The sequence below is a fragment of the Sciurus vulgaris genome, assembly GCF_902686455.1.
Source record: "Sciurus vulgaris genome assembly, chromosome: 14".
Lineage (NCBI taxonomy): Eukaryota > Metazoa > Chordata > Mammalia > Rodentia > Sciuridae > Sciurus > Sciurus vulgaris.
The window spans coordinates 68,026,559-68,053,904 of record NC_136475.1 but is presented as its reverse complement, the minus strand read 5'-3'; the positions used below and the strand labels follow the sequence as shown (position 1 = coordinate 68,053,904).

The window sequence follows — 27,346 nt, the reverse complement described above, 5'->3', positions numbered from 1 at the left end:
AACTTACTAACACCTTAAGTAGCTTGGGCCTAATTACAGTCGACATATGAATTTGGGCAGGGGCAGGTGGGGTCCAATGTAAAGTTTAAACTTGTAGCAATAGATGAACAAAATAACTAATTCACATACACATCATTTATTATTTGCCTTTAGTTATCATAGCCCAATAAATGATCCCTCAAGGTCATCACTTAATTATATTAATGATGGGGTAGGGAAGCCTCTGAGACAATACTCTACAGTAAGTCACTGTAGAGATTACTTTTACTAGGATTCAGTGCAGTTCCATTCAGCAATATCTAAAACTTAGAAGATGACTTTTCCTTTGGATGTTTCTTTCAGGAACATCTAGATATAGCAATCACACTTATACCTGAAGAACCCTATTTGTATTACCTCAAGGGAAGATACTGTTATACTGTAAGTTTGAATGTCTGTATTTATAAATCTGATTTAAATGTACTATGAGTATATGATACATCTTAAATAATTTATTCATTATATATTTTACTGGATGACAGTTGTTGGGAGAATATAAAATCAGCATAAATTTTGTATGAATGCTTGTGTTTCTATAATTGTATATAAATGTATAATGTACATACTATTTTAAAATTATAACATGTATATCTTATAACTTAAAAACTTATAATTTATTTTATATAGTGTATATAATATTATACACATTATTAGAATATTATAAAAAATGTAATATTATAAACATGCGTGCTTTTTTCAACTGTCGTACTTTGTGGTCTCTCGGGTTGGGATCAACCATCCATATATATGCACTTTGTATATAGGTACACTACTCATGGTTCTGTGAGGCTTCTTTTCAGTGTTGATTGAACATAAAATTATGTTCTGGCTAACTGACCAAAAGATGAATAGAATACTGTCTTTGTTTTCAAGGAACTTAATGTAGAAGGTATATGAGACATAGTGCTCAAAGAAAGCAGCTGGTCAGCCAGAACCCAATGTCTTAACCAATGCCATTAGTTTGCAGAATGGCACTGTATGCACAGAATGTGGAACTGTTTCTTAGGAGATGCATGAAAAAGTTAACATGAAAGGGAAATGCTATTCATAAATGTGAAAATTAGGGTGGACAAAGGAGGTGCTCTCTTATTAAAACCGAACAAGGAATAGAGGTTAAGAAGTTTGCTTTTATTGTCTACCTGCTATGGGTCAAATATATATTTTATAGTTTATTTCTTGTTACCTTTAATCCTTAAAGCAGTCCTGTAATGCAGTTATTATTCTAGTTTGAAACAATTCAAAATTTGAGGCTTTATGATGTTAAGAACCTTCCCAAAGTCCTAATTAATTAATCTATAAAAGAGCCAACATTGAAATTAAAATTTGCTTAATTCCCACATTCATGTTCTTAATATTTTATGACATAGGAAGGGAACTTACATTTTAATAAAGAAAAAGGAAAAAAAAATCTATTTTCCCATTTTAGCCTTGTTTTGAGACTGCAGAATCAAATAGAATGATTATTAGCATTCATGCTTTTATAATCAATATAATGTTTTAAAATACAAGATAATGTCTCCATTCTCTGGAGTACTTCACTAGTAAGTATACCATTCTTTTGCTAGGCTGTGCTGGCTTTCAACAACTCACATTTTTATTTACTATTTATTTTCAGTTGGTCCTAAGTTATTTGAAAGCTCCTTGAGCAGAAAACCCACATTTTACACTTCTTGATATTCTTTTCATCATCAAGCTCAGTTCTTGATACTTAAGCTTCTGTACAAGTTTTTGTTTTGATTTTGTTTCTGATTGGAAGTAGAGAAAAAAACAGAAGACCAAAAATATTTAAAAGCAGTAGTAGTAATACTAATAATTGTGTGGCTCTTATAAGCATTTTATGTTTATAAACAATATATTTATTGTAGCTTGCTTATTTCTTCCAACACCCTATAAGGTAAATGATTTGTCCAAGGCCACTCAGCTAATAAGTGATACAGAACAGGATTTGAACAGAAGCAGTTTGTTTCCAAAGTCTTTGCTCTTTACTAGTATGCTTTCCTACAAATTTTAAGTACAGATGATAAATATGAGCTATGCAAGAGGAAAGTTGGAATTCTTTCCAGCAGGGAAAATAGAAGCGTGAATAAATATATAAAGATGGTTTCCAGCATGTATAGACTAGAGAACTTAAAACTTTCTGGACACAAAATATCTTAAAGTATGTATATGTATATGTGGTGTGTGTGTGTGTGTGTGTGTGTGTGTGTGTGTGTGTGTGTGTGTGTGTGTGTTTCCACTCAGATTGGTAAGAGTCAAAGGAAAGAGAAAAAGTGAAGGGGAAAGGGAAGGGAACAGCCAGGGTCTGGGAACATCAGTTCTCAAGACAGGTGAAGCACTCATGAAACCTCCTGACAGCCAGAGGTTTTTACCAAATCTGGTAAATGGATCTTTGTTGGGAATTGAGGGACTATGGGTCTAAACAGAGTAGAAAGTGACGTGAAGACTACCACAGTATATCTAAGACTCAAAACACACTTTTCCTAGGGAAAATAAAAAGGTAAACATGAATAAAACTGACTCAGTAGAAGCTTATAGCAATGATTATTCATTCTCAGTCTTGACAATGGAGAAGGGGGAAGTGAAGGGAGGAAACTCCTGAGATTTACAAGTCATTGGCTCAGCCTCACGTGCATCTGGGGCTTGAATGTACAAAATTTGTTTAGGCTTAAAAATCCAGAAAAGAAACTTTAATTCAAAACAAGCCCTCATTCTTAGTCCATATGCCAATGACAAAAGAAAGGCTCCTCCTCCCTGAAAAAATGTGCCTTCCCAGAGAGCTTGTAAAACTTTCACAGAAAGTGTCCCAACAATGATGAGCTCACAGTCAAAAATGATAGACTATGAAAGGAAATAGGTCAAGAGGAGTAATAGTCAATGGAAACAAAACAAAACAAACAAAAACCAGAACAGATATAGACCTAAAAGGACTTCAGATTTTGGAAACATGGAACACAGGATATTAATCAGCAATGTACAGTGTATTCTTTTTAAATAAGAGGAATTAAAGGGAAAATGGATGTGTAGCTTGAGTAAAATTCAAAGCTATATTCCGAAAATAAGCTGGGTTAGTTTATGGCTTTGCAATAAGACAAGCTAGAACTCACTAAAGAACTTGATAAATCTTTTCTCTTACTCCATGACATCTGGACGTTTGTATAACATTACCTGTTCTAATTACAACATTTCATCCAACACTGGATATTTACTTTTAGCCATAAAATTAAGTAAAAAATAAGTAAACTAAAAGTGTTCCCTAATGCACTAGAAATGCATATGTTTGATTGTTTTCTGAATCAAATTTCAATTTCACTTCATAAGGAAGTGTTATGTAGGAACTTTGGATTACGTAGAGGGAAATGAGAAGAGGGGTGGGGGTATGAAAGATGGTGGAATGAGACAGACATCATTACCCTATGTACATGTACGATTACACAAATGGTGTGAATCTAAATTGTGCACAACCATAGAAACGAAAAGTTGTACCCCATTTGTGTACAATGAATCAAAACACAATCTGTAAAAATAAAAAAAAAGTTTTGAAAAGAAATGAAATGTATGGTGTAGCAGGTGAACACATGAAAAGCTATTCATCATCATTAGTCCTTAGAAAAACAGAGAACCTCTCTACACACTCACTTAAAGGACTCAAATTGAAAATAAAGGCAATAGCAAGTGTTGGCAAGGATATAGAGCAACTGGAACTCTCACATATTGTGATGGGAATATATGAATAATAAAGAAAATCACAAATGAATAGTAAAGCAATTTTTAGTTATTTAGCAAGACATGAAAACATATTCACAAAAATCTAATACATGAATGTTCACAGCAGTTTTAGCACCATAACAACATGGATGACTCTTCGAAGAATTATGCCAAAAATACTCATAAAAGACTACATGATGTATAATTCCACTGATGTGAAGTTCTTGAAAAAGCAAACTAAAGTCAGATCAGTAGTTGCCTTGCAGCAGGAAGCGGTGAGAGTGACAGCAAAGGGGCCTGAGAGAACTTTTGGGGTTGATGGAAGTGTCCTATATATTGATTGTTGTGGTGGTTTAGGATAATATGCATTTATCAGAACTCATTGAATGATATAACCCTAATAGATGAAATTTTAGTTTATTTAGCTTATACCTCAATAAAGCTGCTTTCGTTTTTAATTGTTTGTTGTTGTTGTTGTTGTTGTTGTTCTTGTTTGTATTTTGTTTTTGTTTTGTTTTGGCACTGGGAATTGAACTCAGGAGTGCTTTACCACTGAGTTACATTTCCAGTAATTTTTGTTTTTTATTTTGATTCAGTGTCTCACTAAATTGCTAAGGCTGGCCTCAAACTTGCAATCCTCCTTCCTCAGCCTCCCACGTCACTGGGATTACAGCCATGAGCCACCACTTTCAAAGCTAATTTTAAAAATACATATAATCACAAATTGTAGAAATTAAACACATGCAATAATATATCAAATAGTAATCAAAATAAAACTGTTAAACATGCATGTGCATACACACACATACTATATAAATTTTAAGACTAAATTATCTCTAGAGATAAAGAGGATAACTATACAATAATTAAAAAGTTCAATTCATCAAGAATTTCTAAACTAATATGCTCCTAATGACAGCCTCAAAATTATAAAATGAAAATTGACCAAATTATAAAGACAAATATATAAACCTACCATATACTAGTAGACTTCATCAACCTCTTTTGATAATTAATAGAACAAGAACACACTCAAAAATATTAGCATGTAAGCATATTAAACTTCGCATTTTAAAAGTTATTTAATGGACTAGATTTCCATTATACTTATCAACTTGGATGAAATCTTAAAACTGTAATCTTAAGTGAAAAAAAACCACATAACAATTGGAAATAAACAGTATGATATCATTTGTGTGTGTGTGTGTGTGTGTGTGTGTGTGTGCTGGGGATTGAACACAGGGCCTTGTGCTTGCAAACCAAGCCCTCTACCAACTAAGCTATATCCCCAGCCCGTATGATATCATTTTTATAAACTTAAAAACAAAGCGAAATAAGCATATCAATAAGTAAAATTATATAGAAATGCAAAATTTTTTTTTTTTTTAAGTAGAGGGTAATGGCTACCTAGAATCTAAAAGATGGGAATGAGGAAGAATTTGCCCAGTGGGGTTTAGGGGTTATCAACTGCATCAATATCCTTTTAAGTATTCATTTCTGAACCAACTTAATCTTTAAAAATAAACATCTAATATCCATATTTGAAAAAATGAAAAACTTTTAAGAGAGAGCAAGAAATAGATGGTAGTATGAACTTTAGTTTGTTTGGTCATTGGTTTAAATGTGTATACTGGACTCTTCCTCTGCACCATCTCTGAGTTAAGGATCCTTGTTCTGTTTCCATTCTGAAATGCTGCTGCTGATTCAGGAGGCTGGTTGGCAGCAGAGATTAGGCAGGAAGAGAACAGGGCTGGGCCTTGTAGCTAGTACATGTTGTGAAGACGTACTCTGCAGTCATCTCAGAATCACAGATCAGATGAATGAAGAGGATTGGTAACATTCTCCAACCTACTCCTTTTCTTCTGATTGGACACAAATCTTATTATGAGTATTCCAGTTTCATTTCAAAACCAATGCTTCTGGAGCTCATGACTTGTTAGGATTATGAAAAGGGTCTTAGACTGTAGCTAAGTCTAAGTCTGTGGTAGAGCACTTGCCTAATATGCATCAGGTCCTGGGTTCAATCCCCATGCCTGCCCAAAAAAATTTATTGGAAAAGGAAACAAAAGTGTGATGTCTCTCATGTATTATTTATAAGTATTTTTATTTATATATAATTATATATGCATGCATGTATATACACACATATAACTGAGGAGAGATTAACAATTCAAAAGGTGGACAACTTTCTGAGAGCAATGTTGTTCTGTATTTGCAGATCTCAAAACTCAGCTGGATTGAGAAAAAGATGGCTGCTACTCTGTTTGGAAAAATACCATCTTCAAATGTACAAGAAGCTTTGAACAACTTCCTTAAGGTATATTTTATCTATCTGTTACTTTGGTATCAGACTGACTGCCATCTGTACCAATCCTTGTGATCCTTGTCAAGGAAGTCTTTCTCTTCTCCATGTGTAGATCTCCAACTGAAGCCCCGGGTTGAATCCTAGACTTGGCTTGTTCTATTTTTAAACCTCTCATGGTTACATTTCTAGTCAAACTTTTTAAAGCAGCTACATGTGCCCTCCATCCTAGTAATGACAAGCCACTTTTTAAACATAATTCAGCAGCTCAAATGAAGGTTTAGGTATAGCAGCCTTTACTACCAAATTCAGAGGCAGTTCCCCAAGTCATGTAAAATGTGCAGAAACTGTCATGCCCTTATTATCAGACTTGTTTCCAGTACTCCTGGTAAGCCTAATATAGAACCAGTTTCGTCTCAAAGCACTAAAAGATGCCAAAAGGAAGTTACTTTTTAAAACCACCTCCTAAGTTGCAGACACACTTCTGTGGAGGATTCTTGGGGCATCAGATCCAACCAATATTTTTATTCCCATATTACAATGTATAGTTGCTATGCTTATACAAATTTGAATAGTATGTAAGTGTGAAGACATGTAAATGTGTAACATATCCACTCATATAATCAACTTCCTATAGGCTAATCCTTTGCCTTTCTTCAGAGTGAATTATAAATCTTATAGTTACAGGTTGAGCATCTCTAATTTAAAACTCAGAATTCCAAAATGATGCAAAATTCAAAACTTTTAAGCCACCACCACATCAGTTCTCAAAAAGTTTCAGATTTTGGAGAATTAGGGATTTGGAATTTTTGGATTTTGGATTTATTAGAAGGTAAAGCCTATATGTATTTTCCAAAATTAAAAAAAAAAATCAAAACTTCAGTACTCCTGGTGCCATGCACTTTAAATATGGAAAACTCAGCCTGTACTAAATGTTTTTTGTTTCTCCACCAACCTAATTCAGGATGTATAAAAATATAAGTAAAACCAGGTTCTGAACTGTGTTGTTCAGTGCCAGTATTTGCATTGTATTTTAGAGATATGCTTTGTAAAATGGAGAGGGAATTTAGACATCAGGAGTCTAAGGTGGCAAATAGACTTTCTCTCTCTTTCCATCTCTGACCAATGGCCAGTGGCTGCCTGGAGGACTTTGTGAAAAAATAAGTGTTCTAAGATCAAGCATAAGCCCAATAAAGAGAATATAGGAAATAAAAGCACAAGGACCATAGTTTTTAAGGTTTTTTTTTAACTTAATGTGATCTTTTTGTTTTATGAAAAGGGAATCAAGGAACAACTAATTTGTTCAATTTCACACAATGACAATCAAAGACTTGATTTAATATATGAATGAAGTCAAAGAATACAACATCTTCATTTCTTTCATATTTTTCTATCACTGATAATTAGTTCTTTCATTTTAAATTCTACAAGAATATGGATCATAGTAGATTTAAGATAAATGATTTATACAAACAATGCCAAGTTAATTAGAAAAAAGTTATTTAAAATGAAAATTAATTTTCTCATAATATCACAGTTATGGTTGGAAATTAGATTTTTCAGAATACTACAGAAGTTCTTAAGATGGTAATATGCCTGAAATAATATAAAGATAAAATCAAACATGGTTATCAGCACAATATTAGAGGTAATTAGTGAAGATTCTGGAACCAGACTACCTGATTCAATCTCAGATCTACTACTTACTGACTGATTAACATGGGACAAGTTAGCAAACATCTGTCTCTCTCAATTTAATCAATAGCATGGAGATAACGATACCTACCTCATAGTGGTATTGTGAGAACTAAATACATTAATACAAATAAATTGCTTAGAGCCTGTCTAGCACTAATATGTGCTTAATTTTAAAAACTCTCAGAACTTTAATCTTATTAAATTTTAAACGTCTTGGCAACCCCACCACTTGATCATTACTTAGATTCTATCTGAAAAGTTTTCTATGGTGTTTGTCAAAAAGAAGGGAGAAAGCATAAGGAATGCTTCTCTCCATGTTTACTGCAATAGCTGAGGATACTAAGGAGCCAGCAGAGCTGAGGGGTAAGCTGTGGAGGAAAGAAGAAATCTGGGAGTGACAGGAGGACAGAGTAGCACAGGCCTTGGATTCCACATCTAAGTAGAGTCTGCAAACCCCTGTTTCCACAGGAGTCCATGTTGTTGGAGTTGCTACCCCCAAACCATCCCTTCACAGAGGGTTCACAGGGGCCAGGAATGGGTCTCCAGAGCCACCCAGTAGGGTCCAGTAGAGGTCAAGAACACTGACCTTAGAATCAGACAAATGAAGTTAGGACTCAAACCTTTTCCTATATGCTTGAACTGGACATGTTACTCTCAAATTCTTCATCTGTTAAGTGGGCATGGTGATACCTGCTTTGTAAGGTTTGTACCTAAAACGATACATCTAATGACCTTGGCCCAGGGCCTAGCATGTTAAAGATTCTAACTATAATATATAGTATATAATATAATAATATATTAATGTTAATATATTAATATAATAATAGTATATAAGTATCAGCTACAATTATTTTACTCTTATAATGGGAAATCTGATCTATCTCAGCTTCAAGGAATCTTAGACTGATCATCTGTGAATCCTTGCTGGAAATTCTTTCAAGCTATAGGACGTTTCCCACCTCTTCCAAAATTCTGGCATGACTTCCTTGGGCAGTGATTCTTATCCTGGGCAATGCATTAGAATCACCTGAGAGCTTTGAAATATGTATCCAATGCCATGACTCAGACTATTAGTTACAGAATCACTGGGTACGTCAAGACATAGTTTATATACAACAAATCACATCCATTTTAAGTGTATAGTTGAGTGTCGTTTGACAATTTTTTATCCCCATATGGCCATCACCATTTTAAAACATAAGTATTTCCATCACCCTAGAGAGTTATCTTTGACCCTTTGCTGTCAGTTTTCCCTTCCCCTGCCCAGGTAATCACTGATCTGCTCAGACAACTTGTAATTTTGTATATATCTAGCTTCTTTCACTCAACAGAATGTTTTTAGAGTTATTCATTTTTATTAAGTGTATCAGTAGTTCCTTTTCATTGCAGAGTAAAATTCCATTATATAGATATACCACAACTTGTTACATTCACCTATGGGTATATTGTTTCCAGTTTGGGGCTATTATGAATAACGTTTCTGTAAATTTTCATGTATAAGCTTTTGTGTGGACATGTTTTTTAATTTTCTGGGGTATGTACCTCTGGGTAGACTTTTTGGATCAATTGGTATATGGTTTTAAAACCTGACCATTTTTTTAAAAGTTTCAAGGTAATTTCAGTAGTAGCCTATGGCAGGGTTGGGAACTACTAAAACCAGAAGATGAGTATGAATGGTCAGGTGTGGCAATATTGATGAACAGACTGCCATGGTTTCATATACTTTTTGCAGTCATATGATCCCTGGGTCTTTATTAGTTGTTTCACCAGCTAGAGAGCTTTCTTCTATGTCTTGATATGGTAGAAATCTTTTCCTTGAGATTATGAGGTATTTAAAGCAAAATTTATTTACTCAACAATGTTTATTAAGCATATAGTAGTTAACACACTAATGTCAAACACAGTCAGACGTAAGGAATTACAGAAATGGCCAACACAGTTCCTGCCCTCAAGGAACTTGGACAGCCAAGTAAACATGTACAGCAGCAGTCTTTGCCAAGTGTTGTGATAAAGAGTGTTCTCAGAGTCTCTCTAGAAACTACTCCTTAATTAAAACATTATACTGAATGCTGCTGCCCTTCCTATAATTCATCTAAGGGCTTTGGTAAAGTCAGAATCTATTCCACTTTAGGAATTCAGTGTTGCCAGCAGCCTGTATTCATTTGGGTTTCATTTATTTTTAGCAATGAGAACAGAAAGAAGTATTCCAATTTCCAATCAGTTTGGCTAATTATACACAGGTGTTAAGGTATCTATGCAGAATTAAAATGCCAGCATTAAAGAAATAAGCTGATGGGGCTGGGAAGATAGGTTAGTTGGTAGAGTGCTTGCCTTGCAAGCACAAGGCCCTGGGTTCGATCCCCAGCACCGCAAAAAAAAAAAGAAAAGAAAAGAAAAAGAAATAAGCTGCTTACGTGCATACACTGGGGCAAGTTGTCCAGACAGGATTTGAACAGAACTGGTGCAACTACTGACCACAGGAGGAGGTACAGCTGGACAAAGTTCATTCTGTCCTTGTTAGCATGGTTTAAGAAATGTACTTACTAAACTAGAAATGTCGAAGTGGAAATGATTAAACAAGAGAAGCAGGAGAACCAGGATCCATCTGCACCAAAGTTCTGGCTAGAACTAAATTGACAACTTCCTTTAACCTGTGTTAGCTGTGCTGTCTCCCTTCCACACAGGTCCACACGTTGGTCAGCAACTTGGTCTTAAAGAGTTGCACCCGGGCTGACTTCCCAACCCAGGAGGTACTGTCCTCCTCCTCCCAGAACCCTGCACTTCTGGAGTAAAATGTCTTTTACAAGGGATGTGCTCTTTTAAGGTGTTAGAACACTCTTCAGCACCCTAATTTGAATTCCTATTCCTATGTTTTCTTTCAAAAATCACTTTTCCCTCAACTTAACAGAAGGTCTCATAGGATGTGTGTCAACTGTTATAGTGAATTGTTGTTGGAAGCTGAGATTGAAGTTGAGAATAAAAGTAGGAGGAAAAAAGTAGACTGGAGAAATTCACTTTTTAAATTTTGGAAATGTCTGAATTATTTGTATTTTATAAAACAAGTATTTTTCTGAATTTTCAAGTGACCCTCTCAGGTTCTATATCCCTTTAGGGTGGGGCCTAGGGTCAGGTATGGTGCTTATATGCCTCAGCCTTCACCAGGGCAAAAGTGGCTCTGAAACAGAGACTGTCTTGGGTTCTAAGGAGAACTCTTTAGGAGCATTACATATGCCTGAAAGATAGCCCCATGTCCCAGAGACAAGGAACTGGTGCATAAAAGCACAGAGAGGAGTAAGTACCTCACAATACCTGCTTATCTAGGAAGTCTTCCATTAGGACTAGTGTTTCAAGGATCTGTCTTTCCTTCAAAAGTGCTCACTGTATGAACTTCAAGTATTATCCAACTCACCTGTAATGTGTTGAAATCATAGAAAGTCAAATATTAATCTCATGGAAGATGCTTGCCATTGTTACCGATCATGCTCTTATCTCATTCCCTGAAGTTTGTGAAATGTGTAGGACCTGAAATGTATATAGCCCTGCAGTGAATATATCACCAGTTGCTTTTGTTCTTGAAAGGAGAAAAAAGGGCATAGAGAAAAAAGAGTGGGGGCAATGATTATATAAAGGAATATCAAAACTTACAGTGTCTCGCTGCTTTGTAAGCTTTATGACCATAGTAATCTATTTCATTTTAATGGTCAAATGCAAAAGCTATGTTTATGCCCAAAAGATGCTTAAATTGATAAGATGATTCAAATGTGAAACAATCAGCCTAAGTTCTTAGAGCAGTTAGGTTGCTAACATCTTAATTATTGAAATATATCCTCACCACTTGTGGATGCTGTTGTGATACTGTCCTGTTATCCTCTTATCTGTTTTCTCTTAAATCAGGCTGAAGAACTACACCCTGGTTTCTCAGTACCCAATTACATGTACTTGGCCAAGGTAATGAAGACCACTATTTAAAGATGACTTCAAATCCATCACATAAAAATGCAATTACCTTTAAAATGACTATTTTCATTTCCAGTCTTATATAGATCTTGATGAAACTCAGAATGCTTGGAAGGTCTGTCATTTGGCATTACTACTTCCTGTTGTTACCAATGAGGTAAGTCTAGTGACAGTGAGTGATGGTGTCTGTCAATACTATTCAAGCTTAGTATATTTGGGTTTTTTTCATTTATTTAATTTAACATTTTAGCTTTATTGAGGTATAATTGGCATATCCAATTATTTGTATGTAAGGTGTACAACTTGATGTTTTGATATAGGTGTACACTATGAAATGATTGTCACACTGAGGCTGACATATCCATCCCCATACGGTCACCTTTTTTTATTATTGTTTACAATTCTTAAGTTGCGCTCTCTTAGCAACTTTCAAGTGTACACTACCATATTATTAACTACAGTCACCAGGCTATGCATAAGATCTCCAGAACTTATTCACTTTCCAACTGAAAAGGTACACATTCCAACTCTAAAGGTACAACTGAAAGTTTGTACCTTTTGAATCATTCAGAGAGGAAATGGGGAAATGCTGGCAATCACTCTTACATTCCCAGCTTCTATGATGGCATTTTCTTTTATACTAAAACGTTTTGACCTGGATTTTCCATTACTGTGAAGTTTTAAAATTTGCAATAGTTCTGTAAGATGACCTGTCACTAGAAGAACACTTGAATCTTTTAAGGGTCATGCAAGTCATGGGCTAACAGATAAAACATCCTGAGGCTTGTTAGGAACAAGAATAGAACAAGTTCCACTGGAAAGGAGGGCAGACAGCACAGGAACTGGGATTGAACTGTGTAGGAGTCAAAGAGCAAGATGGGTTGCCCAGCTTAGAGCACAGTGCAGTCATCCAAGGCCATAAAAAGCAATAAAAGTGTGTATTAACATTTTCTTTGTTTTTGGACACCTTCCATTAATGGAAAAGAAAATACTACCTTGCCTCTTGCCCTTTTATTCTAAAATTCAGATTTCTAGATTAGGCATGCTTCAGGGTTTGCAGCTCAGTCCATGTTCCTCTGAGCCATTGTCAGGTGGTGTGGGAACAGATGGAAATAGGTAAATGTATTCTTGCTCCCTTCTCATACCACCAAACATCATCATCTTCTGATTCATATCAAAAAAGAACTGTCTCAGGAAAAGCTTTCCTCTTCTGTGTTGAAGGAGTGCAGGCTCCATTATTAGTTGTGATCTGGAATATAAACAAGTAAGACATACCTGTTGCCCTTTAGGAGCTTATGGCCTGAGAGAGCATCTGGAGTACATCCAGATGGCTGTGGTTCAAGGTAGAGAGCATGAAGTTCTAAGAGAGGTACAAATGGTTATGGAAAGTTTGAAAGTGGGAAAATTATTTCTCCTAGAAGAGGTTAGGTGACCTTAGTGGTGGTCTTTGAAAGGTTTATATAACAGGGAAGTGTGAGTAAAGCACATTGCATGTCATGAAAAGAGGCAAGGATATGTTTGCCTGGGGTGGAAGGAGTATGCAGGGCATTCCTAGGAAACAAGGCTGAAAATGGGAAGTGACACAAGAGCTAACATAGAAGCTTAGGGTTGGGGGATGTCTGAGTCTCTAAAGAGCATCACTGAGTCCCTTCCACAGACACACAAGCAAGGTCTTGAGCTGCTGATATGTATCTTCTGGGTGTTTGGAATTCCCAACAGGGTTGATTGCCCTTCTAACTCAAATCCCTTATTAGGTTCCATTAGGTAATAGCAGGTACAAAATGGCACACTCTCAGTAGCAGGAGTTCTCCAGAAGACAAAATTTTAGGTAATTTTTTCAGCAGAAAGCATATTTTGTCCCTCTAGTTGCTTACTCTGTGTTGGTGATGGGGACCCTACTTCCTTTCACAGTTTTCCTGAATGATATCAGTTACATACAATCATTTTTAACTGATTCTATTCATTCATATTACAATGTAATATTCAAATACAGTATGATAATGCTGTATAACACCTGGTTTGACATACAAAATTTTTTTTTTTTTTGACATACAAATCTTAGGCATGAAATTTAGAGCTCTCACAAGAGGGCTAAATATTGACATTGTTCAGGGTTTGGTCCTTGGTCTGTAAGTCTCTTGTCTTCTCTTTCTTCCTTTCCCCATATAGATGGCTTCAAATGACATCTACATTCCAGGGGTCCTCAAATTTATTTCTCTAGACCTCTCTTCTGAACTTTAGTACAGCTTCCCACTTGACCTCTCCACTTGGATGGCCCTCAGACCTCTCAGAATCAACTCACCACCAGGCCTTTGCACCTTCTCTTCTTCCACCTTTCTTCTTAGTAAACGGCACCTCCATCCACCTGACAGAACAGAGACTCATTCCTACTTCCTCCTTCTCCCTACCCGCAAGCACACACATATCCCCAGGTATCAAATTCTCAGAATTCTCTTTTTAAACCACCCACTATTCACTCTCTTTGCTGCTGCTGCTCAGTGTGCCACCTGGCCTTCAAGGCAGGGGAGCCTGCTAGCTGTCCTCTCCCAGCTTCCTTGCCTCATGCCAGACCACTCTTGGCTCCCAAGAGCAGCAGATTAACACTGACTCTCAACCTGTCACTTCCCTACTTCAAACCCTTTGCTGTGAGAGTGAAGTTCCACACTTTTAGCATGTCCTTCAAGGCTCTGATTCAGCCCCTATCAGTCTCTCAAGCATCACATGTCCCCCCTCCCTTTTGCCTCGTGTTTGTCCCTGCCTTACACCCTTGGAACATGCTGTTCACTCTTTCTGAAACGCTCACTTCCTGCCAGGCCCTCACTGCTTTCACTGGCTTTCCTCCTACTCATCCTTCAAGCCTCACCACAAATACAATTTCTTCAGGGAAGACGGCCTGAGACCCCCCGGCAAAAAAGGCCCTCATGCTTTTCCTTCATAGCACTTAGTGCGATTGTGATTATGTTATTTGTCGTTTGTGTTCTTGGTCCATTAAAGTAACACACAAGTCTGCTTCATTCACCACTTTATTCCTAGTGCTGAGTACGCTGCCTAGTATAGCATCACTCATTAAATATTGGCAGAAAGAATCAAAACACTAATTCTACATGAATAAAAATAAGTGTGAACAATACTAATAAGTAGGACTGGTAGTAAATGTAACTAAGAAATGTGGATACTATGTAATTATTTCTTTAATAAGCAAGATATCATGAACAGATATTTTCCACATTACCTTTTTTTTCCAATGATGTCTCTCCACTTGTAATCTTAGTAATTTTTTTCAATTCTTTTCCAAAGAGATAAAAATGAAGTGAATTATATATCGAACTACATATCTCTAAAAAGATTGTTCATATTGAAATATAGCCCATTATTGATTTTGTGGACCATCAAATGTTTTAGCAATGTCATAAATTAATATGAAACCTGGACGTTAGTTTCCACTCCCTCCTGAACTTAACATACTTGCCCCCCCTTTCTTGTAGCATTTGTATCTTCTTCCTTGCATTATAGTCGCTTATAGACACGACTTTTGTCCCCTACCACAGAGCTCTAAACCCATCACACTCCTACTCGAAATTGGGAATGTCAGCCATTTGGTCTCTAGAGCACAGTTTGGCATGTGTAAGCAGCTTTAGATTCCCAGAATTTTAAATTGCAGTATTTTTATTATTCATGTGGACTTTTCTTGACCCTAAGGAGGTAATCTCAGATCCTGAGAAACATTTCTTTTTTTTTTTTTTTTTTTCAAAATAAAAGGGATTCCTATGTCTAAGGCAGTGTAAAAATATTGCTGAATGAAATAATGGCTTCATCAGTAAGTAGCCTGAAAGTTGTTTGCCTAAAGGCAGTATTCATGTTCATTGTCCTGAAGTGTACTAAGAAAGCTCAAATATAGAAAATATTGTGTAATATTTTTCAACAATGATTGGTGTGCTAATCGTGGGAGGGGCTATTTTTTTTGCTTGCTTAATATTGCTGTAATATTTTGAAGTGGCATTAATCACCATTCTAAAACAGACTCATAGGATAGTTATCTCCAAATATAAGTAAGCTACTTCATAAAGTCAATAATGTGTGTGATTGTGCACGCACACATACTCACACACATTTTTCTGGCTCTTAAGATAAAATCTCAGATTTCTTCAAATCCTGCTGGTGGGGATAGGGCTTCTTCACATCTCATAATTGAAGAGGAAAACAGTAATATTGTTAACATGCTGGTGTATCCATTGTGTCAGCTTGCATGGAGGACTTCTCCCTTCCTGAATCCCACCACTCCAAATCTGGTTCAGGACGATCATGGGAATAACTCTACATCCTCATAGATCTGGATCATGCTTGGCCATTAGAAATCCACAGTTTCTTTGTAATGGCCTTTCAAAAAATATGCCTACACTCAACAATAATCTTTCAAAGTACCAAAAGTATCAGTAAATGTATTAAATTTCATTGTACACTTGTATTTTCTTTATAGGACAAAGAGGCAATCAAAGAGGTGAAAAAAATAATGACTTCCTTGAAGAGGTAAATAAAAGAGCTTATTCTTCAACAAATCCAATGTGGTCTACTAAAATTTAAGTTTCTCAGAGTTGTGTTTTTATCATTTTTTTTCTTTTTTTATATAAGTATAATGTGTTCAGATTTGAAGGTAAAACCATGTTCTGCAGAATTCATTCCACTAGTAGCACTACAAAACAAATCAAGTTATTTTGAAAGTCTGTTTACTATAATGTCAATACATAATGATCTATAAACATGTATGCTTTGTATTTTTCCTATCAGTAAACTATAGCTTTCAGAACATTTCTTTAAATAAAATATTTAAATCAATCCAATAAAATTCACTCTAGTGCATATTTTATTGTGTCAATGGAGACTTTACAAAACAAAATGATTTAATTAAGGTGGATGGAAAATGGAAACAGTAAGCACAATTGTGATAAAGATAAACAAAAAATACTCAATAGAAAAGGAAAATGCTATTATTTACAGAAATATGAATAATGTTATAATTAAAAATGCTGTTTTGTTATCAAATTTATAAGAACCCTTCTTCTTTCAGGAAATACTCAATGTTGGCAATATTGCCATGAGATATAATATTCTCTTATACTGCTAGTGGGAATGTATTGGGGGCACCAACTTTTGATAAAATGTCTAGAGCCTTAAAAATATATTAACACTAATATTGTAATTCCATTTCATAGAAGTAATCTTAAAGAGAAAAAAGTATGAATAATTTACAGGCAAATGTTCATAGCAACATAAGACCATGTCCAACAATAAGAAAAATGTTAATCACAATACAATTTAACTACAATTTAATACTTATTTTGACATTAATAGCAACTATTAAAATGATACAGAGAAATGCACAGAACATTTTAAGTACATGACAAAATAGCACATACATATAATCTCAACCTTATGAAAATGTGTACAAAAAGTTACCTAGTAGGAAATAAATTAAAATGGTAGTAGTTTATATTTCTGTGAGGCTGTCCTTATTTCCCATATTTACCAATTTTTAATAATAAATTGCTATAATTTTTTTAAACTGAACTAGCTAACAGTAATTTATAAAGATTCTCTGATATCCTTTAACTAACCTCATCCTGGAAATCAGACCAAAACTTGAATACATGGATACACACACACTCAAAATTTCCAAACCCTAACTTAGAGATGCCAGTGAATCAAATTGAACTTGTCCCTTCTCATATTTTATAAGAGCTAAGAGAGATACTAAATCATTTCAATCTCCTTTATAGCTGGTGTAACCCTAGACCAGATGGGGTAGGAGCATTGCAGGTCCTCCAGTGGATTTATAGAGCCTGTCTTGCTATGGATATCTCTGGCTAGCTCTAAGCCACTAAAGAAATATGCAAGTTGAGACCGATTATTCCAGCTAGCCACAAATGGCATGAAACGAATCATATTGTAGGCCTCATGGAAGTAACTCATTCCAACAGAAGGCAGTACAAAGACTTTCTCTAGGAATTGTGAGGAATATAGAGGATCACTAGTAGAAATCAGTGGAACTTGGGAATCATAACTAGAACATGACAGTGTTCAATTATTTTAACAAGATTCCTATTTGGTCCCTGTAATCAACATGTCTTCAACGGACAAGTTGGTGCCTATTGATTGGATAATCAGTAGTGGCCTATGAATACAGACGTTGCCTACTAGAAGGGTAACACTCCATATATCAATCTTCAGCATATTAGGAATTTCTGCCATATTGAGCAATATTATGGTCATATACCTTCAAAGCACCAAATCACATAACTACAGAAGCATGTGTGATGAGGCCAACTAAAAACAGATTCTACCTTGTACTCTCCCACCTTGTAAAAGCTATTTCTCTTATATGACAATGTAATACATAGAATACTAAACTTACTTCAGGAAATTTCACTCAGAGTAAGCCATGGGGACTCTTAATTTTCTATGGTTACTTCACTCACCATTCAGGTTGCTTGACATTGAAGAAGCCAGAAAAACTACTCAGAGTCTTGATTGAGGATTTTTGCTGCTGGGTCACTAAGGCCAAGCTATAATGGTATTCTCCCTTCACTCACAGAGGAAGTACATGAACTACTAACCTCTCAAGAGACTCCAGGGACAACTTGGGAAAGGGGCGTTTGGATGGAGAACTTTGAACACATTCAGCTTCAGGAGATAGGAATCAAACTGTATGCTACAATTCCTCATAAAGCATTTAAAGAGTAACTTAAGTTTACTTTAAATGTTCCACTAAAAATTTTAACACTTGTGATGTCCATGTAACTGCTTTGTTAGCTATCCTACTCAGCAAATAGTTTTCATTTTAACATAAAAATCCCATCTCAGTTGCACCTAAAAAGTTGTCCAAAGGCTTTTCATGTGATGATATTTTTATAGTCTTGGATTACAAAGAGCAGTGGTAAAGGCTGGAAGGGACCATAAATACAAACTCCTATACCAAACCTCTTATTTGCTCTGATGTATAAGTAGCATGTGAGTGAGGGTCAGAGAACTGTACTGACTGAGCCAGGCTGGATCCAGGCCTTGGAATCTTACATCTTCTGCATCCCACTTTGGGCCTAGGACTATTTACATGTAACTGACTGGAATCCAATGTGCCTGGCATAGAGTGGGGACTCTCAGAATGGTGACGTACATGGTGACTACCCATTCCAAATGCTTTTTCTGTCTCAGCTCATTTCATCCTCACAGCCAACCCATGAGGAAGGAACATTCAATTTTACACCATTTATGGAAAAAGGAGCTAAAGCAAGATTTTGAATAACATGTCTAAGACAGTGAGCAAGGGATTTGAAATCAAGCAGTCTACTCCTGAGTTCATGCTGTAGTCTGGGCCACAGTGCAATCCTGCCAGCCAAATCAGGAAATTAGGGATTCAGGGAGGAAAAGATAGAGGGTGGAAGGAAAGCATAAAATAAGGAAGGAAGGGAAAAGTAGGAAAAGAGTATCTTTTTGTAAGTAGAGGGGATCATAAGGAAGAAGGAAGAGAAAGGTAGGGAGAAAGGTAAAAGAAAAATCCTATATTTATATTTTTGATTTTAGAATGCATTTTCTAGTTTCACATCATAAATTTCCAACACCCTACTGTGTATTTTTTTTATATTAAATCTTTCTCATATGCCCAGTGTCTCCTTTCCCCACCCACATAAGGAAAGAGGGGGAAAAAAGAGGATGGAGAAGACTAATTTTAATGACATGATCTACATGGTCTGTTTATGTTAGGAGAATCTCATTGTGGACTTTATAGTCAGTTGATTGGGCAATTAACAGAACTAATTTATTTCACAGAGATAAAGTGCATTTTAGAGGCAAATAAAGTTAGTATCTTGAAGTTCTGTGATTTTGGAACTCCCCAACCTATATTTTGCTATAGGTGTCTGAAGCAAAAGCATTAAGGTTGAATTTTTTAAACAGTTTTATTGAGATGTAATTGGCATATAAATAATTGCACATATTTAAGTGTCCAATTTTGATAAATTCTGACATATGTGTACACCCATGAAAAAATCACCATGATCAAGATAAACTTTCCCCTCCACAATCTCTTCCTCCTGCCTCTCAGCATCCCATCCTCAAGCAACCACTGTTCCACTGTCACTATAGATTGTATTTTCTAGAATTTCATGTTAAAAGAATATCCTTTTGTCTAGCTTCATTCATTAAACATAATTATTTTGAGATTCATCCACGTTGCAGCTGTGCCAGTATTTAATTCCTTCCCTTAATTCTGAGTTGTACTTTTTATCACGTCTCTGCCACAGTTTGTTTCCTAATTCCCCTTTGGATAGGTATTGGGGATGTTTCTGGTACTTGATTATTATAAATAAATTTCCTGTGAACATTCATAGAAAGTCTTCAAATGGATGTATACATTCATTTCTCTTGAATAAATACCCAGAAGTAGGAAGTATGGTTGATGTATGTCTATCATTTTGATAACTGTCAAACTTTTCCAAAGTGGTTCTGTCATTTTACATTTTCATCAATAGCACATGAAAGTTTTATTTGCTCAACCTACTTTAAAAATCACTTGGTTTTAATTAATGTTTTTAATTTTAGCTACTGCACTACGTTATGTAGTAATATCTGATAGGGGTTTTAACTTGTATTTCCCTAGGGACAAATTTATGCTGAGCCTTTTTTCATGTACTTATTTGCCATTCATATATCTTCTTTGGTGAAATGTCTATTCAATTTTTTGCCCACTATTTAAATTGGGATGTTTGGTTTTTGTATATAGTTTGGTGTATGGCTTTGAAGTTCATTCGTTGTATTATTTGGAGACTTAATTATTCTAGCACTATTTGTTGAAAAGACTATTGTTTGTTCACCTGATTACCTTTGTACCTTTGTCAAATATCAGATAGGTATGTATTTAATATATGACCATTTCTGGACTTCTATTATGTGGCATTGATTTATTTGTGGATCTTGATGCTAATAACATATTGTGTTGATATGGTAGTATAAACCCTTCAACTTTTTAAAAAATTGTTTTGGCTATTCTAATGTCTTTTGCATTTCCATATGAATTTGAGAATCAGTTTTTTACATTTCTACCCACAAAATCTTAGCTGATATTTTAACTGGTATTGTATTGATCAATTTGAAGAGAATTCACATCTTATTATTGAGTCTTTCAACCCATAAATATATTATAGCTCTTCATTTATTTATGTCTTCAATTTCTCTTGCAATATTTTGTAGTTTTCAATGTACAGGTCTTTCACATTTTTGTCAAACTTATCCCCAAGGGTTTCATGTTTTAATGCTATTATAAATTATAATGTTTTAAATTCAATTTCTGATTTCATTATGTACAGAAATACAATTGATTTTTGTACAAAGGTGTATCTTGCAACCTCTTTGAACTCACTTATTATTTCTAGTAGATTTTCTCTAAATTTCATTAGATTTTCCTTCACAAATGATCATGTTGTTTGTGACTAAAGACATTTTACTCTTTACTCTGGATGGTTTGGTTTTGTTTTTACTTTATTTTACCGTCTAGAACTTTGAATACACTGTTGGACAGAAGCAGTAAGAATGAACATTCTTATTTTGTTCCTGATCTTAAGAGAAATCATTCAGAATTTTGCCATGCATTGTAATGTTACCTGTAGATCTCTTGTAGATTCCCTTTCTTAGGTTGAGAAAGTTCCCTTTTTATTCTTTCTTTACTGTTTTTTTTTTTTTTTAAATGAATATTAATTTTTGTCGTTTGTGTTCACTGAGGTGATTGTATGGTCTTTCTGTTTTAGTTTGTTTATATGATAAATTTATTTTTTAAATATTAAGATAATGTTGCATTCCTGGGATAAACCTTAGTGTTAATATATAATTATTTTTAAGTATTAGTAGATTTGCTAACACTTTGTTTAAAATTTTTGCATAAATATTTACAGTGGTTATTGGCCTTTGGTTTTCTTGTAATGTTCTTTTCCTTTGGGGCATTGGAGTAATCCAAGCCTCATACAATGGGTTGAGAACTATCACCTCTTCATCATTTTTCTTAAAAACTTTGTGTAGAATCAGTATTATTTCTTCCTTAAACATTTGGTATGATTCATCAGTGAACTCCTCTGGGCCTGGAACTTTCTTTTTTGGGGTATTTTTACTATAGTTTCAATTCTTTTAATAAATACAATTAACAGGGATATTTAGATTATCTTTCTTGAGTGAGATTTGATTGTTTGTATCTTTCAAAGAATTTCACCTAAATGTCTATTTAGGTGTCTGTTTCACTTCAGTGGTCGAATTTATTGACAAAAATTTAGTAATATTCTCCTATCCTTTACTTATCTATAAAATCTATAGCGATACTACCTCCCTCACTTCTGATAATGATAATTTGTGTTCTCTTTTTTTCCTGACCAGTCTAACTAGAGGTTTCTCAATGTTATTGAGCTTCTCAAAGAAACAACTTTTGGTTTCATTTATTTTTCTGTTTTTTTCTATTTTCTGCTTCATTTCTTCTACTAACTACTTCCTTTCTTCTATTATCTACTTCCTTTCTTCTTTGAACTTTAGGTCTTATTTGATCTTCTAATTTCTGAAGGTGAAACCTGAGATCACTGATTTGAGACTTTGTATCTTTTCTAATGTAGGCTTTTATTGTTATTAAGTTCTCCCCAAATACCACTTTAGCAGTATACCACAATTTTTAATATGTTGTGTTCTCATTTTCATTCAATGAAAAATAATCTCTAATTTCCATTTTGATTTCTTCTTTGACACATAGGTCATTTAGAAATTTGTTTGACTTGGAGCTGTTTGAGTATTTTGCAGCTATCTTTCTGTAGCTAATTTTTAATTTAATTTTCTTGTGGTCAGAAAACATTTTGTGTGAATAGAATATTTTTAAACTTACTGAGGCATGTTCTATTCCCAGAATATTCCCTGACTTGGTTAATGTTCATTGCATACCCATGCCCAGCAGGTTCAAAAACCTAGAAAAACATGGTGTCCTTTGACTAGGAAGACAGCATATAAGAACTCTCCAACATCCTTCAGTTAGTCTACAAACAAGATGTAATTCCGACACAAATATTAACCAGATTTTTTTGTGTGTTCTAAGACTCAAATGGAAAAACAAACCAGTAAAAGTAATTGTGAAAATGCTGAAAAAGTCAAGGAAGTCAAGTAATGCAGGCAATCACATCTACTAGAGAGGAAAAAATGGGAAAAACTAATATTCTAAGAAATATTGTGGACCTGGGATGCTGCATGTTGGTATCCGGGAGTGGTTTCTTGTAACTGCAATGTGTGATTGTGGAGGGACTATTTTATGTAAGAGGAAAAGGGCTGACTGATGAAAAGAAGTTGTTGGAGGCCATGGAGGATATAGTAAAAAGAGAATTTAAAGTACCACCAGCTGAAAGAGGCTATTGGAAGTGTGTTTGATGCTAGGTCTTCGCAGTCACTCATTTTTCTGTTTTCTTCATAGTCACGTGGAACCTCTTTTGCCCCCATAAGCAGTGGGTACAAATGACCCATCAAAATGGAAGTGAATTCCCCCCAAACAGGAGCACCTGCTGGCACTGAAAAGTCCTGTTCCCTCTGATTTGACAAAGAGTCAGTCTTTTAATAGTAAATTACATTCTAGCTCTGAAGAGTTCGGCTAAGAAATTTTCTCTTCATTGAGAGTAAATGGATTATTGCATAATGATTACAGAAGTAATATTACATTATCCACCATACCAAAATGATCCCATAAGATTTCCAAAAATTGCAGAAAAATCAATTCAAAACTTCTACTCATCATCATTACGATCTGTTTTGGTTTCCAGATGATGGGTCCAAACCTCCACTCCAACCTAAAGGATTACCATGTGTAATTCTGGAGAGGCAGCTGAAGATACAAAACTACTTAACCATTCAGAACATTACATTTAATCACAGAGTTATGATTACACAGTGGGTCTTTTGTACTTTCAATCTAGTTTGAAAAAGCAGCACTTAATCTAGTCAGACACATTGTATGAACAGACTAATTGTGGAAATTTGGACCAAAAAAAAAAAAAAAAAAAAAACTCAGAAAAAGGAGAAGAGAACAAGAAGAAATCTTGGAGTGTTTCACTTGTCAACAATAATTATACTGAAAATATTTTCCTTTGTCTAAAAAATGCAATATAGTTCGAAGGCACTAAATTTGTACTCACTCTACAGAGCAAGAGGGACAATAGAATACAATGTAACAACCAAACCCTGGAAGACATTTGGGCAAAACTCAATCGAATTATCAGGAAATTTCATGTAGCAGTGCTACAATGCAGAGGCATTAGGTCAAATGTAAGAGTTCTGTGATGTTAAGTACTGTGAATATGTGGGAAATGTTCTTAAAGGAAAATTAGCTTTTAATGGAAAAATTAAGTTATTTGTGCATAAGTGTGTTCTTTTCAGTAAGTAACAAATTCTATCAAAAAGAATATTTGGAATGAACTAAGCATGGACTGAAATAGTGAAATTAATAAATTTTTTACTGGTTTTACATTTTGATGACTTTTTAAAAATTTGACACTTCCATAATATGGCCTATTTATTCTTTACATTGTGGAGAAATTACATTGTATGGTAATGTATGTATAATTTATGTCCCCAAAATGAATAAGTATTCAGTGAATTCCTAAGCTTCTTAATTAAGTCAAGAACTTTCTGGATTATACTTATTAGCAGTGTTATTTTAAATTAATTGTAATAAAGTATTGTTTATACAGAAAAAAGAAATATGAATGAATAGGCAGATAAATTAATGACATAAAAGAAAAGTTTATAAATGTATTCAAATATACAGGCAAACTTAATATATGTTAAAAAGTGACATGTAAAATGAATTATTCAATGAATGAGCCCCTAGAAGGTAAGAAGAATGGGAGAAAGAGTAGATCACAGAGTTATTAAGTAACTGGCTTAGATAGAGGTTAATCAGCAAGAGTCAGGAGCATCTTCAGTTCAGACTTCCAAAGCACCCATGTGTTTTAGCCATCCTTACATTCCAAGTACTCACAACTGCATCTGGGCACGGCAACTGTACCTGGTGACAACACAATAACTACTACTACTCAGCAGAGGTAACAGGTGCATATCCTATTTAGCTCTGAATACCACAGCAAGGCAGGGTATGCCAAGTAGAAAGAAAATCAAGAAGAAACAAGGACAAGTAGGGAAAAAGAATGAGAGGAAGAGAATAAACTAGCTGGGCACATACTCAAGGGAACCTTATTGATGTGGATCAACTTGAAGATAAAAAGGTACCTATGATCAAGAATCACAGAGATCTCATCAGAGAGATGCCTGATGTGTTATCTGGGAGGCAGAGCTGCCCTGCAGAAGCACCACACCAGGAGCCGAGAGGCATGGTTCTTCGTGATCTTGAGCCTAGCTCACAGGGTTCACACAGGAATGACACAAAATGACAAATGTGAGTACCCTTTTCAAACTCTATTTGGTGGTACCCAATCACAGAATACTTGTTCACTTTGAGTTGAGCCTTGTTCATGACATGCATTCACTTCACCGTTGTCACCTTTTATTTCCACAGGAGCCCTGGATGACATGGACTGTGTAGACCCAGCCAGAGTCCTCATATGCACCATCAAAGGAAGTTAAGGCTGGGAACCATGGAATAATCTGTATCATCTTGCTGTTTATTCAAATGCAGCTCATGGGAAGCAGAGTTTTGCCTATGAACATCCTGCCTCATTTGTATTCATCTTGGCAGGCAGTGGTGCATCTTGGGACACCTGATGAAAGAGCTAAGCCAGATTGCAGCAGCAGCAAGGCTTTCCCGGATGCTGGGCTCACATCAAAGCTTCTGTGCTAACATGTGTAGCTCTTTAGCTGGTTTGATACAGACAGGCAAACCCTTAGGTGCCTGCCGGGGAGAAAACAGGGTCAAAGGTGTGCTATCATGAGCTGGCAAATACAGCATCCTCTCTGCTGAGGTCTCATGGGGTAGCAAAAAGACCAAAATCCACTGTACTCAATCTGATGCAAGATGACCAAGACTACCTCAGGTATCCTGATGGCTTCAAGGTCTATTTCTAGGGAAAGTAGGCAGGGGTCAACAGCAAAGAACACAGGAGGATGTGCTGCTTTCTCACTGAGGTCCATCTATTTCCTAAAAATCTAGACTTGTAAACAAAGGCAGCATGATATAAAAGAGAAATAGGTACTGAATTTGTGACCTGATTCAAATCCAGACCTGGTACTTGCTATCTGTACGAAAGTAGGTAAATGACAAGCTCTCTGAGCCTCAGTTTCTTTATCTGAAAAAATGGGTATAAAGATTCCTGCTATGATATGGAGTAGGGAGATAGCTCAGTTGGTAAAGTGCTTGCCTGATGAGCATAGGGTCCTGGGTTCGATCCCCAGCACCAAAAAAAAAAAAAAAAAAAAAAATTCCTTCTGTGAAATATTTTGTCAGAAGATTAAATGTATGTACATAAAACATTGGCTCCTTGAAATGGATACTATTTTCTCAGCCTCCCTCCCTGAGGGACAGTGACTACTTACTTCCCAGATTTTTCTGCATCTTCTTGTATTTCCAATACCCCTGCTGTACTGCTAAAGTTGCGCACATACTAGAACTAGGCAAATGCATCTTGACTATTCCCCTAGATTCCGCTCGTTTAATAAATATCTACAGAAACACATTCAGCAAGCTCACTACCCAGAATCCCAGAAGTGCATAAAAATAGAAAAGGAGCTTGGGGTGCAAATCCCAGGAGAGGAGCTGTCACTCAATGCTCATACATTCCGTTGCCCAGCAATGTGCCGCACACACAGTACATGATGAGTGGTGCTGGTTGTCTTGACTCAATTGAATCTCAAGACAGAGTTCAGAACCCTGGGGATACTTTCCTTAATTCACGTTCTGAGAGTTCTCAGATTCCCATTTGCTACTGAAAGCTTGAAAGAAATTCAAGGACGGAAACACCCAAACTGCTTGTAGAAGACACTGTGTGAAATGCTTTACACACTTGGGCTTTTTAAATCCTCTCATAGGTCCTGGTGCCCATTTTACAGGTGATGAACACAAGCTTCCTGAAGTTAAATAATTCATATGGCTTGCCAGAGCCACAGTCTGCCCCAGCACAAATCCACTTGCAAAGAGATAGCTGAGAATGAGTAGGAGAATGAGAATTTTAAGAAATAAAAAAGAAAGAAAAGAGAGAGAGAGAGAGAGAGAGAAAGAAAGAAAGAAAGAAAGGAAAGAAAGAGAAAGAAAGAAAGAAAGAAAAGAAAGAAAGAAAGAAAGAAAGAAAGAAAGAAAGAAAGAGAAAGAAAGAAAGAAAGAAAGAAAGAAAAAAGAAAGAAAAAGAAAAAGAACAAAAGTACTCTGAGGGGGTTCTGTAAGCCTGGAAAAGCTTGTGAAGACTGGTATTCGTTTGCTCATCAACTCCTTTCCCTCCTCTCATCTCCATTCTCCCCATTTCCCCCTTTCTTCCTTTCTTCCCCACTAGACCATAGGAAGGAGCGCTTGCAGATTTCATTTTAGCCAACTGAAATCTCAAACCCAGAGACAGGACTTGGGGACTTTCCACTCTAGTAGTCCTTAGGGAAGGCGAGCGCAGCGCCCCCAGGGCGCAAGGGGGATCCAGCCCTGCGAGG

The 27,346-nt window shown here is 35.7% G+C and overlaps 1 protein-coding gene and 1 pseudogene across 7 annotated transcripts in view; both read left to right on the top strand.

The window, feature by feature from the left end:
- The window catches only part of RMDN2 (regulator of microtubule dynamics 2), a 97,075-nt gene extending 73,533 nt beyond the window's left edge, over positions 1–23,542 (top strand). For 4 of the 6 annotated variants that reach the window (XM_079109888.1, XM_079109883.1, XM_079109887.1 and 1 more), the window contains exons 7-12: positions 343–420; positions 5,963–6,061; positions 11,639–11,692; positions 11,778–11,858; positions 16,179–16,228; positions 18,182–19,764. In XM_079109888.1, coding sequence (XP_078966014.1) covers positions 343–420; positions 5,963–6,061; positions 11,639–11,692; positions 11,778–11,858; positions 16,179–16,228; positions 18,182–18,230 — 411 coding nt within the window. In that variant the 3' untranslated portion in view covers positions 18,231–19,764. Of the gene's footprint in view, positions 1–342; positions 421–5,962; positions 6,062–11,638; positions 11,693–11,777; positions 11,859–16,178; positions 16,229–18,181; positions 19,765–23,523 lie in introns of those variants that run through there. The other 2 variants (XM_079109884.1, XM_079109885.1) reach the window with 2 other exon arrangements.
- LOC306643651 (shieldin complex subunit 3-like) lies at positions 19,771–26,173 on the top strand (annotated as a pseudogene). The gene has a single exon. The product of its transcript is annotated as a shieldin complex subunit 3-like (transcript).
- Positions 26,174–27,346: the final 1,173 nt, after the last annotated feature.